We start from the raw sequence: 14,454 nt of genomic DNA, 5'->3' as shown, positions 1-14,454 counted from the left end.
CGGCGCGTGGCAAGGCCGCGCCCGGCCGCCCACTTCCCGAGCCGCGTGTCCGAGCAAGCGACCTCCGAGCGCCGCGTGGGCTCAACGAACGCGGGGAACCGGGTCGCCGAACCCTCCCGGGTGGGGCGGGGGAGGGGCGGGCGCGAGGAGCGGCGCAGGCGCAGTGCGCGCCTCGGTTGTCAAACATGGCTGAAGCGCCGCTGCTACCGCTACAGCCGCTCAAGGGAAAATGCTGAGCTCGCCCGGGCCGGGTGGGCGGCGGCGGCGAGGGCGGCGACGGGAACCCGCTTCCCGGGCGCGGCGGCGGCGGTCATGGCTCGGCTAGCCGACTACTTCATTGTGGTAGGCTACGACCACGAGAAGCCAGGTAAGGGTGTGGGGCCGGCGCCGCCCCCGGGCTTCGCCTCCGCCCCCGGCAGCCGTCCAGTGGGCTCGGCGGGGCCGGGCGTCGTGGCTGGGAGGCGGGGAGGCGGGAGGGCCGGGTCCCGCGGTGGAGGAGCGGCGGGCCGACCGGTGTCGGCCTTCCCGGCGTGGCCGAGCCTGGCTGGCGGTGGGCGAGGCCGCGGCGGGGCGACCCGGGGCTAGCGGGCTGGGCGAGTCGCGGTGGTGGGGGGGAAGAGAGGCTGCCCGCGCGCCGCCTCGCGCTTCGGTGGGGGCGGCGGAGACCCGGGACCGCACCCTCGTGCCGGCGGGGTGGGGAGGGCGGGAGCACACTGTGCGGAGTTCCTAGGGATACACTTGTGCCCTGCATCCTGAATAAGTGTGACGCGGGGGGGGGGGGGCAGTCCTCCCGGAAAGGAAGTGCAGGGAGTCCGGCGCAGCCTCCCGCCTGCCCTCTGGAAGGGAGGGGGAAATGGGGGGCGGGACCTTGGCCATCCCGGCAAGCCGAGTGAACGCCGGGTGCTTGGAGAGGCCCAAGGGTCCGTGCACTTTGAAACATTTCTAGGAAAATTCTTTCAGGACGCCTGTGCCTGCATTCCACAATGGAATGGCTCTCATGAGTAAAGGTAGCCAGCCACCCACACTGCAGGTGCTCTCGCTTAGCTTTCATGTGTTTTTGATGGTTCTCTTTATTCGTCAGAGACTTCTTCACAAGGACCAGTTTGGCAGATACATTGCTTTTTTTTTTTTTTTATACTTCGGTGGACTTCCACAACGAGGAGTATACTGGGTTCACGACGCTTATTTTCATATTTGTATCTCTTTTGTGTTGCTATATTTAGATAAGCGGGATGTAATAACAAGGTTATTGTCGAGCTGGGGAAGCTCTTTCGGGATAATTCCAGTCTTACACTTGCAAGGCATTTGAGATACCAGCCCTCCAGCCCCTTCCTTGTCCCAGGAGATGCTTAGGTTGTGTTTTGCTGATGGTTAGTTGTTGATAGCACTAGTGTACCACTGTTTTACCGCTCTCTCTCTTCATTCATCAGGGAAGGGGTCCTTCACATTTGTTTCTCACTACTACCTAATTGAGGCCACATAAGAGAACCGCTTGCTTGCGGGTCGGTGAGATGCCTCAGCAGATAAAGGCTCTTGCTGGCCAAGTCTGGAGACCAGAGTTGGATCCCTGAATTCATAAAAAGGTGGCAGGCAAGAACTAATTGCGTAGAGTTGTCTTCTGATCTTCCTGTGTGTGCCCTAGTGTGCATGCCTCACCCTCCATCCTGAACACACACACACACACACACACACACACACACACACACACGAGAAAGAGAAGGCACTAGCTGTATTTAGAGAGTCGTCTTGTTGCACCAAAATGTCATGTCATTTCTTAGTCTTTTTTCAGTCTCTTTCCAAGAGGCTATAGTCTGTCCTACACAGACTGCCAGTGTGGAGAGTCAGTTTTGTTTTAACCTTGTTCAGTTGTTGGTTACATTGTTCTTTCCCCCAGAACAATTTTATTTAGTTTGGGTTTTTTTGAGACAAGTTCTTTCTACAGAGCCCTGGCTGTCCTGGAATTCCTTAAGTAGACCAGGCTGGCCTTGAACCTACCTTCCTCTGCCTCCCAAGGGCTGGGGTTAAAGGCCACGCCCAGCTTCCCCCCCTAACAATTTGGAAACAATAACACACTTGAAAAAAGTTGCAAGTATGGTACACAGTTAATTGCTGTTTCATTTTGACATTTTGAGAAGAAGCTGCTGACCTTATGCCCTGTCACTCAGAATAGTTTAGTGTCATTTTATACAAACAAGAGCGTTGCTCTACATAATGACAGTGCAGTTAACAAAATAGGACATTCATGCTGACACAGTATTCTATTTAATTTGGGTTTTGTTGACTATACCATTAAATACATAATTGGCGAAAGAAGTCCGGACATTTATTTAGGTGTTGCATTGTTTCCTTAGCTCTTTAGTCTCTTTCGTGATCTTGTCACTTTTGATGACTACAGGTCAGTTATTTTTTTTTTTTCTTCATTACTTTATTTGTTCATTTTATATCCCAGTCCTTCCTCCTCTTCCAGTCCCATCCTCCCCCACTCACCCCCCTCCTCCCCCCTCCCCCATCAAGTGGCATCAGGACTAAGTGCCTCCTCTTTTACTGAGACAAGTCAAGGCAGTCCTGCTAGGGAAATGAGATTCAGAGGGAGGCAACAGAGTTTAAGTCAGAGACAGCCCCGGCTCCAATTATTAGGGGACCCAGTTGAGGACCAAGCAGGCCATCAGCTTCATATGTGCATGGGGCCTAGGACGAGTCCATGCTTGTTCTTTGGTTGGAGGTTCAGTCTCAATGAGCCCCCATGAGCCCAGGTTAGTTGGCTATGTAAGCATCCAGCTCCCTCAACCCTCCCCCTAGCTCTTCCACAAGACTCCCTGAGTTCCGCCTAATGTTTGGCTGTGGGTCTCTGCATCTGTTTCCATTAGCTGCTGGATAAGCCTCTCAGAGGGCAGTTATGCTAGGTTCCTGTCTGCAAGGATAGCAGAATATCATTAATAATGTCGGGTTGGATCTCTCCAATGGGGGGAGTCTCAAGTTGGCCATTCCCTCAATCTCTGTTCCATCTTTTATCCCTGCACATTATGTAGGCAGGGCAGATTTTGGTTTGAGGATTTTGTGGGTGGGTTACTGTGATCCTCCCTCCACTGGAAGTTCTATCTGGCTACAGGATGTGGTTACTTCAGTCTCAGTATCCCCGCTGCTAGGAATCTCAGCTAGAGTCACTCCCCATGTCTTCCTAGGAGGCTTCCCCAACCCAGGTCTCCACCTTGTCCCAGAGATGCCCCAGCACCAATTTCCTTTCTCTCTCTCAGCCTTCTCGTCCCCACCCCCACTGTCCCCACACCTGCTCTTCCCTGCTCTCCTCTCTCCTCCACTTCCCAAGCCTATGATGTTTATTTTATTTCTCCTTCTTAGTGAGATTCAAGCATCCTCCCTTGAGCCTTCCATGTTGCCTACGTTTATTTGGGTCTGTGGGTTGTAGCATGGCTATCCTGTACTGTATGGCTACATCCCAGATCAGTTATTTTTGTAGAATGTTCCTCAACTCCAAACCTCTGTGCGCTCATGGTTCAATACATACCGTGGACAAGTGTATCACAACAGTAGTGCTCACTGTGTCTTGTCAGGTGGTACCTACTTTCACTTTGATGACTTGCAATCAGTGTCTGCCAGGCTTTTCTACTACAGAGTTAATCTCTACTCCCCTCCCCCTCCCCGACTAACATGAAACTCTGTGTCTTGGCATTTGCTACATCCTTGCATCAATATAGATTCATGCTTTATGTGTCTTTTGTAGTGGACTGTACTGTTGTTGTATTGTTATTGTTTTTTAGTCTGCTGGGGTTACTGTAACACAAGATTTAAACAAAGGCTTTACTTTTCTCAGTTGTAAAGGCTGGAAGGTCTAAAATTAAATGGCCAACAAATATGAGGTCTGGTGGGGGGCATGCTTGTTTACAGCCATGCTTTCACTTTAACCTAAAGGGCCATATGGATTTATAGGATCTCTTTAATAAGGAAGTGAACCTGTTTTTAAGGACAGCACCTCCAAACCTGAGCACCCCCCAGAGACCTCAGGCAGTTCTGTTACTTGGGTCTTAGGAGTTGTGGGAGGACACAGATATTCAGACCATTTATTTTGATGTTTAAATTGTGTCTTTTGACCAATGAAAGCTCATATATCCAGCTTCTGTGTCCTTCTGACATGTCCGCAGCGTTCTTTGAGGATCATTACTTTTTGACTTAAGACATTCCTGGCACATATATACACACCCATTTCCTCTTCTCCTCTGTGGTGCTAAGCCGCTGACATGGGGCTGCTTACACTCTAAGCAGGTGTGGCCTTGGAATCAACTATTCCTCTAGGGATTCCTGCTTTCTCCCAGTGGAGGCTAATTTCTCATTGCTAGCACCCTTATTACTGGTGGGCTATAACTATTCCCAGGCCCTCTTAATGATTGGAGCTGGAGGAAATATTACACACACACACACACACACACACACCTATATTTCTGTCGCTATACATTGAAAACTGTGAACTAACTTCAGTACCTCTGACGTCAGCCCAGCAATCTAGTATTTCCCTTTCTCATATTGTAATGTCTTCTCAAGCAGTGAGAAATTGTAAAGGTCTTTTCAAACAGTGAGAAATCAGGCTTTACACACACACACACACACACACACACACACACACACACACACACCCCTTGTTTGTTTTCTGTTGTTTATAACCACTCCTTTCCTCTCCATACTGAGGCTATTTCTTCATTTCATATCCTCCTCCGTCACTTCCTGCCCTGTTTGATCTAAGAACCCACACCAGGATCCCATAGCACAAGGGCCCCCCAATGTGCCTGTGCTCTGACTACTCACGATGGCTCCTGTGGACACACTTCTCATTCTCCTCATGCTCTGACCTCCCACTAGGGTTGCTCCCTTGTCACTGCAGCTTCCTCACTCTCACTCCCTTTGCATCTTAATGTTCCAGGCCAGTTTGTTCCTTCTGCTTTGACCCAGGGTCTCTGACACAATATATTTAGCTTTGGCCATTCTCTGGCCACATGGACTCCCTCCCCCCACAAGGCTGGCTGGAGATTTTGCAAGTGTCCCACTTCTATCCTATGGCTACTATGACTACTCTTCTTCGCACACTGAACAAAGGGAAGGTTTTTTCCCCTTTTGTTTTTTAAATGAAACTCAGAATGCTGCATAAATTATAGTCTCAAGTATGAAATGTATACTTTTTTTGTTATATTTTTGTATAATTTATATAGCCTATTAAAGGATGATTTATGTGCAAAAAATTTAGGTAAACAGTTGAGTGGTTTTAAGCAAGTATATAGGCTAGTATAGTCAATACCACAATCAAGATATAGAACATTTCCTTCCCTAGAAAAAGTCCTCTTAGGCAGTGGTGGTGCACGCCTTTAATCCCAGTACTTGGGAGGCACAGGCAGGTGGATCTCCATGAGTTCGAGGCCAGCCTGCTCTACAGAGCGATTTCCAGGAGCTGTTACACAGAGAAACCCTGTCTTGAACCCCCTTCCCCCCAAAAAAGTCTACTTATGTCCTTTTGTAGTATTTTCTTCTTAGCCTCTGGTGGTTGCAGATCTGCTGTCTGTCTGTCTGTTTTTGTTTTTTCTAGGGTGTCATATAAATAGAATCAGACAGGTTTTTCCTTTTTTACTGTTTGGCTCATTTTCCACTTAAATCCATACACTGAGACTTATCCATGTTGTATTTATTGGTAATTGTCCCCTGGTACTGTTCCCTTTTCCTTCCAGAGCCACACCCATGGTAAGCATGTACTCTACCACTGAGCTATACTCATTGCTGTTCCTTTCCTTTCTTTTCCTTTCTTTGCTCTTCCCCTTTACCCTGTAGCTCAGGCTAACCTCAAACTTATGATGTAGTCAAGGATGACTTTGGAATTCTCATCCTCCTGCCTCTATCTTGAGTGCTAAGATTATAGGTGTGTGCCCTCATAATATGTGGTCCTAGAAATGGGAACTAGGGCTTTTTACATGCTAAGCAAGCACTCTTTTTTGTTTTGTTTTTCTAGATAGAGTTTCTTTGTTTAACAGTCCTGCCTGTGCTGGAATTCTCTTTGTAGACTAGGCTGGCTTCGAACTCACAGAGATCACCTGCCCCTGCCTCCCGAGTGCTGGGGTTACAGGTGTGCACCATTGCCCGGCTTCTTTTCTTCTCTTTCTTTCTTTCTTTTTCTTTTTTTTGAGTCAGAGTCTTAATATGTAGCTCTGGATATACTGGAACTATCTATGAGATTTTAAAAAACATTTTTAAGATTTATTTATTTATTTAGTATACAGCCTGCATACCAGAAGAGGGTACCAGATCTCATAGGTGGTTGTCAGCCATCATATGGTTGCTTGGAATTGAACTCATGACCTCCATCTTTCCAGCCCCTGGAACTATCTATGTAGATGACACTGACCTCAGACTCATAGAGATCCACTTGTTTCTGCTTTCCAAGTGCTGAGATTAAAGGTGTGCGTGTGCATGTGTGTGTAAATCTGAGTAAGAATGGTGGCTTCTTATATGATGCCAGCATCCTAACAGTGATACTGTACTGTAAGGACGCAGCTTGTCTGTTGAGGGAAATGAAGTAAAGGGGTCCACGGTGTCAATTATTCCTTTAACTATTGGTAAATCTACAACTTTGTCAACATAAAAAGTCCAGAAACCATAAAGAAGATAAAATGTTCTCATCTTCTCTCCCTCTCCCTTTCTCTCCCCCTCCCCCTCTCTCCCTCCCTTTTCCCCTCTCTCTCCCTCTCTCTCTCTTCTTCCCTCCCTCCTTCCCTCTCTCCCTTCCTTCTCCTCCTGCGTTTTGGTTTTTCAAGACAGAATTTCTCTGTTACACAGAGTCTGTGTAGACCAGGCTGGTCTTGAACTCACAGAGATCTGCCTGCCTCTGCCTCCCAAGTGCACCACCACACCGGCTTCTTTTTTTCTCTCTTAACGTTGATGAAATAAGGAAGCTCCTAGTCTACACAATTTTGGAAAGTCATGATTTCTAATGATAGAGTCATATTTCTGAGGATCAACTTCACTGACTTTGTTACTACTGGATACTTGCTGCTCTTCAGCTTCATGCTTTTTATGCTAATTTTATCACTTATGAGAACATAGCTTGAAAATCATTGATTTTTATGATGTTTGATTTTGATAATTCATTATTTAAAGCTATTTTTTAGGCATAGTGAGATGCTCAGTTGGTAAAGTAAGTGCTTGTTGTATAACCATGAGGGACCGATCCCTACACCCACATAAAAATAGCTCAGTGATGCACAGCATCTGCAGTCCAGATGGGGAGGCAGAGACAGGAAAATTTCTGGAGCTTCCTGGCCATCTGGTTTAGCTGAATCAGCGTGCTTCAGGTTCTGTGAGAAACCTTGTGTAAAGAAGTAAGGTGGACAGCAGTTGAGGAAGACACCGTGCCCACCTCTGGTCTCTACACACATGCATGCACATACATTAGTTCCCTCCTCGCCCCAAAGCTTTTCATTTTATAACTTTATATTTGGATGATGGCAGAATAATTAGGAAGTATAATTTTTCTCTAAAAGACAAAGATGCTTATTTAACTGCCTTTACTTTTCTTACTGTTTGTTTTAGTTTTATTACATTTGTCAAAGTAATTTGAGTTAATTTCTTTATATTTATGTTTAATTTTTGTTCTACTGTTTTAGAAGTGGTCATTTAGCTAGGGACGCAGTTTAGTAATAGAGCTTTTGTCTAGCATGCACAAAGTTCTAAAGCTTAACATATGGGCAAAAATTATTTGCAGGGAAAATTTTTTATCTACATGTTATTAAACTAGATTAATTTTAGGTTTGATATTCATTTGAGGTTCTGTATATTTAAAAAACCAATATTCTTCAGTGTACTAGAGAAAGTATCTGAAACGCTTTGTACATGTTAGACAGTATATTGCAGGTGAAATAAGCAAAAGGTAAATTCTTCCACAAGTGAAATACTGTATTTTGAGACTGAATGTGTGTGTGTGTGTGTGTGTGTGTGTGTGTGTGTGTGTATACAAAGTTATGTTTAGAGGTGAGAGGACAACTTGCTGGAGTGGGTTCTCTCCTACAAAAAGCCTGTTCTGGAGAGTAAACCCAGACCATCATGCTTGGCGGCAAGCACCTGCTGAGCCATCTCTCTGGCTTCAAAATGAGAGTTCTTGAGAAGCAAGAATGAACAGAAGTGTGACTCAAGCGACAGTGAGCTGGGGACAGAAGGACCAGTGTGAGGAAACTCAGGAGCACTTGCTGTGGAAAGAAGGGTGTGGATGCTAGAGTTAGAAAGCCGAAATGAGTAAAACGTCATAATAAATTACTGTGAGGGGGGAAGTAGTAAAAGTAGTTGAGAGAAACAAAGATTCTAACCTGGGTGATTGGTGTATACATTCAAGCAAGGAGAGAAATATTGAACTTAATTTTGGACTTGTTAAATATGACTGTCTTTAATCAAGGTAGAACTGTTATTTGGGTGTTTAAAGTCATGGGCCAGGAGTAAAGACAGGTAAAGATTAGAGATTTATCTAGCAGTTGTCAATAAGCAGTTGTTTGATAACTGAGCAGAATTGCATGCGAGGTGCAGAGAAGTGGCTGCAGTCTCATTAGGGGATCTAATGATGCGCTCCTGACTCCTTCTGGGGGTGTCATGTGGGCAATTACAGCTGCTCTCACTAACAGCCACATCAGGCCCTGAAGTGTGATCATCACCATCCAAGTGAGAAAAGATAGGGAAAGTAGAGACTAAGCATAAAGATCCGGGAGTCCTTGGAGCAGATAGAGCTGTGACATTTATGTAGGCGCCCTGAGAATGTTGCCACAGAGATAGGAATAAATAAATGGCCGTGGGCCAAGCTTTGGGGGATTGCTTAGAGGATGAATAAGAAAGGAGCAACGGAAGGGCTTGGTGAGTTTGGGAGAGACATTCAACTCTCCCTAATACTATTTTTCTTATAGGAGATATGACCCCTGGTTTTTTCCCCACTTATGTGGCTGTGCAGAAGAGAAAGATTGCTTTCAAATTAAAAAAAAAATTTTTTTTTTAGGTTTTAAAAATTTTATGTGTATGGGTTTTTGTTTTTGTTTTTTTTTTTGCCTGCATGTATGTGTGTATACATCATATGTGGTCAAGTGCTTGTGGAGGCCAGAAGATGGCATCAGATCTCCATGAAGCTGGAGAAACATACATGATTGCTAGTTGGGTGCTGGGGATTGAACCTGTATCCTTTGGAGTGGCAGTCAACTACTTTGTTTTTTGAGACAGGTTTTCTCTGTGTAGCTATGACTGTCCTGGAACTCACTCTGTAGACCAGGCTGGCCTCAAACTCACAGCGGTCCTCCTGCCTCTGCCTCATGAGTGCTGGGATTAAAGGTGTGTGCCACCACACCTGGCTTAATTCTGTTTCTTCCTTTAAAAAAATTTATTTATTTATTATTATGTATAGTGTTCTGCCAGCATGTACACTTGTAGGCCAGAAGAGGGCATCAGATCACATTACAGATGGTTGTGATCCACCATGTGGTTGCTGGGAATTGAACTCAGGACCTTTGGAAGAAGTGACTTACCACTGAGCCATGTCTCGAGCCCTTGATTCTGTTCCTTAATGGTGCATTGCATAATAGTTACAAGCCAGTTTCCCAGAGTGGGGCTGCTGTAACAACATATCATAAATTTGGGGTCTTAAAACACCTGGTGTTTATTCTTGAATAATTTCCATGAGGGGCTCTGAAATTGAGGTGTCAGGAAGTGACTTCTTTTGAGGGCTTCTAGGGGAGAGTTAGTCACCTCTCCTAGTTTCTGATGGTCCTCAGTGTTCTGCAGTTTATGGCACCATACTTCTATTTTCTGCCCTCTCTTTACATGTGTGTCTGTCTTTGAATCTTTTTCCTCTCTCTCTCTCTCTCTCTCTCTCTTTTTTTTTTTTGGTTGAAATACTGAATATTGGGTTAAATTCTGTGTTTTTCATCCCTAAGGTAGAGTATACACCTTATAAAACTAAAGCTGCTTTTCTTATGTCACTTTATTCACTGTTTTTCTATGGTTTAACAGTTGTCCTGGTTTGTTCCTCTGTTGCTGTGATAAAACACTGACCAAAACAACATAGGAAAGGGTTCACTTGGCTTACAATCCATCCTCAAGGGAAGCCAGGGCAGGAACTCAAAACAAGGACTGAGGCAGAAACCACGGAGGAACACCAACCACTGGCTTGCTCAGTTGTCTTTTTTATACAGCCCAGGCCCACCTGCAGGAATGGTACCATCTCAAGCGTGCTAAACAGGTGCTAGGCTACTGAGCTGTAGCCATGGCCATTTTTCTGTAAATTTGAAATCTCAAGGTACTTTCTCTTTCTGCCAAATATTCTAATATTCACGTAAAATATAGAGTTAAGAACCTTTAACAAAAAATTATTTAAAGAAAATGAACAATTTCAGAGCAAAGTTTTAAGGTAAAATAAAAATCTGTGTGTAGGTAGTGATGTCTGGTTGTAGGTACAAGCACATCTTTTTTATTTTCTCCATGGGAGAGAAACCTTAGTAACATTCAGAGAGAAATCCAGTGTGCAAACAAAACTGGAAACGATCAGTAAGAAAATTAGTTTGCAGTGGAAAGTAGCAGTTAGGACTGGAGTGAATTTTATGGATGCTTTATATAATTGTCCCACAAGGTTTGCTCTGGAATTTGAAAAGAATGTTACTTGTTTTCATTTTGAGACAGATGTTCTACGAAATAATTTTAGCTCAAGTAAACACAAACCCATTGAAAATTAAAGGTAGTAAAACTTTTTTTCTCTTTTAAAACAAGAAGAACCAAAAAATCTGCTTAGAATAGTGAAAAACAAAGGAAGAATTTTGAAAATACAAGTTAGCTATCGCCAAGCAACAAGAGCGACAAAAACTGTTACATCTCTGCACGCTGCCTCCTGTGCAGATGCATGTCTGAGGCTTTGGCTGTAGAAAACTGAAGAAAATGTGAAGAGTAAATATAACATTTGGGCTGGGCATGGTGGCGCACGCCTTTAGTCCCAGCACTTGGGAGGTAGAGACAGGCAGATCGCTGTAAGTTTTAGGCTAGCCTGGTTTACACAGGGAGTCCAGGACAGCCAACGCTAAACAGAAAACCCTGTCTCATAGAATCAAAACCAGCCAACCAAACAAACAAAAAGAAGTATACATTTGGTAAAGTTGTCACAGTATGAATTAAATTACAGAATGTCCATTTTTTGGTCTTTTTTTAATGTGTGAAAGATGGAATGAATGCATAGTTCAACTAGAAATGCATATTATCAGATACTGTGTACTAGACTTACTCATCTAATTTAGTTAGTTTTCAGAACAACAATGTAGATGACGATAATGAGACTTAAACCATCAAGTAACTTTCTCAGGAGTCTGTAGCTGGTCCTGGTGAGCTCACTAACAAGCCCTGCAACTCCTCCCCATCAGGACCAGTCTTCCTGCCCATTTCCTGTTGCCGTCTTCCCATAGATAGTCAAGGTTCCGATTTTTTCCTGCCACTTGCTGATTTTATTCATCCTAGAGTATAACATCAAAGGAATCACAAGAAATATACTTCTTTTTTTTGCAGGTTTCTTTCACTCAACCCCCCCTTTAGAAAGATAAACGTTGTTTTGTTTTTAGAAGTTTGTCTCTACTTCTTTTGTATTATTCTAGTATATGAATAAAGCAGTTTTTCTTGTCCATTCTATTGGCAGACAACTGGACTGCTTTATTGTATTTGACTAAAATGAATTTTAAAACTTTGCCACTAATATTCTTATTGTGAAAAAAAAGTTTTCAATTTCTCCTGAATAAATACCTGTCAGTTGGATTTCTGGTCTTAGGCCACTGTAGGTTTTATTTGATAAGAAATGGCCATGTCTTCTCAGAGTAGCTGTACCGTGTCATACAGTATGGAAGAGTCGTACCTACACTGTCATGTCTTCTCAGAGTAGCTGTACCGTGTCAAACAGTATGGAAGAGTCGTACCTACATTGTCATGTCATCATATGTGGTGGATAGCCTTCAGCACTTCTGGAATTCATACTAACATCTCATCTTGATTTTAAATGTCTGTATTTCTCTTATTGTTAATCGTGTTGGTAATTTGTAATACTTGATTGCCATTTAATTTCTGAATTGTTACTTTATATGTGGTAGTCCCCAAATATTGGCTATTTTTCCCTATAACAAAGTATTTCTTAGTGTAGAAAATTACTTGTCAAAGATGCACAATAATTTAGTTTAGTTGAAACAACAATACTGTAGATGAATTTTATTAGCACATAGTGATGGGGGGGCATATTAGTTAAAAAATTGTGGGCTTATAAAATTTCTAAAGTTGAACTAATTTCTTTGCTGTTAAGTAGAATCTGAGTTATCCCAATGAAAGGAGGATGGCATAGATAATTTATAAACACAGTGTGTCTAATTTCAGCTCTAGGGGGATCTGATGCCTTCTTCTTCTTGCCTTTAGTGGGCAGTTGCTCTCACAAGTGCACCACATAATCACACACCAGGCACAGTTGCACATAGTTAAAAATAAAATGAGTCTTTAAAAGTTAATTATAAATTATCTTTATTAAGTAAATAGTTATTTGCATATGTAGGTTAAATTTAGTATGAATTGGGTATTTCTAGAGCTAAAAACTAAGTGCTAATATGATTATTTGCTATGGTATTGAATTATTACTAAAAGGCTCTAATAGAAGATACCTGCTTTGTATTTCTTGTTACTATAGTAGGTCTGATTTTTTTTTTCTTTTCAAAAAAGGGTTTCTCTGTATAGCATTGAGTATTCTGAACTGGCTTTGAACTTACAGAGATCCACCTGCCTCTGCCTCCCTGAGTGTTGGGATTACAGGCATGCGCCCCCATACTCGACTCAAATATAACCATCTTAGAATAAATAATTTATTATTTTACAAAGGTTTATTTTTAAAAATTATTTGTTTATGTCTGTGTGTATGTGTATCCTGAATAAGTGGATGGGTACCACTTGGAGCAGGAGCCTAGGGAGGCCAGAAGTCATCAGATGCCCTGGAACTAGAGTTGCAGGCAGTTGTGAGCCACCATGTAGGTGCTGGGAACTAAACCTGGGTCATCTGCAAAAGCATCAGTGCTCTTAACCGTCACTCCAGCTCTTGTCCCATTAAAAAAAAAAAAGAGAGTTGTTTTTGGTATTTTAAAGAATTTGATATTTTAGACAAGGTATTGTTGGTGTTCATAGAACACTTTTACCTGTTGTGGAAAGTGGTTTCATTAAGGTCAAAGTATTTTCAGAGTATTTGATACTAGTTTTGCAAAAAGCTCAAGCAATAAGTGACTCTTGAAAGTTGAGATACAGTAGCTTTGGTGAAATAGTAAAATTTTGAAAACAATATTTACTATTTACTAGACTTTCATATCCAGAATTAAGATTTTTTTCTTAGTTATATTTTAACAGCAAGTTTACATGGAAAGAAAAGACATGCATTTATGAAAATTAAATAATAGCAAACATTTAGTACTTTAGCACTTTACAAACGCCTCACAATCGCTATAGCTTGAGACACAGAAATTTTCATTATTTTCTTTCTTTTTCTTTCTCTTTTTTTTCCCTTAGTTTTTAAATATAGTGTTTCTCTGTGTAGCCTTGGCTGGTCTTGAACTCACAGAGATCTGTCTCCCAAATGCTGGGATTAAAGGCGTGTGTTACCACGCTCAGCCACAATTTTTGTTAGTTTGTTTGCTTTTGGTTTTTCAAGACAGGGTTTCTCTGTGGAGCCTTGGGTATCCTGGACTAGACCAGGCTGGCATTGAACTCACAGAGATCACCCTGCCTCTGCTTCCCTGAGTGCTGGGGTTATAGGCAGGTGCCACCACGCCTGGCTTCTACTTTATTTTTAATTAATTTCTGAGACAGGGTCTCATTATGTAGTCCTGGCTTGCTTGGAACTTGCTATGTAGACTAGACAGTAGGCCTCCAACTCATAGAGACCTGCCCATCTCTGCCTCCTGAGTGATGGAATTAAAAGGGTGCACCACCAAGCCAAACTTCGTGTGGACCTTAATGTTGCATGTGTTCTATCACTCCTCACCCCTTTCCTTAAGGATATTATGCTTTCTACACCCAGAATTAGAATTTAAGAGAAATGATACAGAATGAGTTTACTCTTTGAGATCTGCTCTGTTCGAGTTTAAGGGTTTGAAGTGACAATAGGAAGTCATGCTCTGGAGAGAACGGGCTGGAGTTTTAAGCTTTTTATCTAATAATGTTTGATTTATAAGCCAAATATGTATACGGATAGCCTCTGTCTGAGACTGACTTACAACTATAGCCCATCTCTGAAAAGTGCAGTTGCGAGAACTTGCATCTCTTGTTATCTTCTGTTGGTTCCTCATACCTTTTTGTTTTGTTTTTGAAGATGTTTTCTTGGTGGTCTTAGACCATGCCAAGTAGGCTGTGCAGGCTGGCCAGTGAGCCCCAGAGCATCTT

The 14,454-nt window shown here is 43.1% G+C and overlaps 1 protein-coding gene across 2 annotated transcripts in view; it reads left to right on the top strand.

The window, feature by feature from the left end:
• Positions 1-212: 212 nt before the first annotated feature.
• The window catches only part of Sbf2 (SET binding factor 2), a 319,337-nt gene continuing 305,095 nt past the window's right edge, over positions 213-14,454 (top strand). Inside the window, exon 1 of one of the 2 annotated variants that reach the window (XM_051149226.1) lies at positions 213-367. In XM_051149226.1, the coding sequence (XP_051005183.1) occupies positions 313-367 (55 nt within the window). In that variant the 5' untranslated portion in view covers positions 213-312. The remainder of the gene's footprint in view (positions 368-14,454) is intronic. The other variant, XM_051149227.1, reaches the window with a different exon arrangement.

This window comes from Acomys russatus, chromosome 7 (genome assembly GCF_903995435.1).
Source record: "Acomys russatus chromosome 7, mAcoRus1.1, whole genome shotgun sequence".
Lineage (NCBI taxonomy): Eukaryota > Metazoa > Chordata > Mammalia > Rodentia > Muridae > Acomys > Acomys russatus.
The sequence above is the reverse complement of the archived record's forward strand: the minus strand, read 5'-3'. Positions and strand labels throughout refer to the sequence as shown.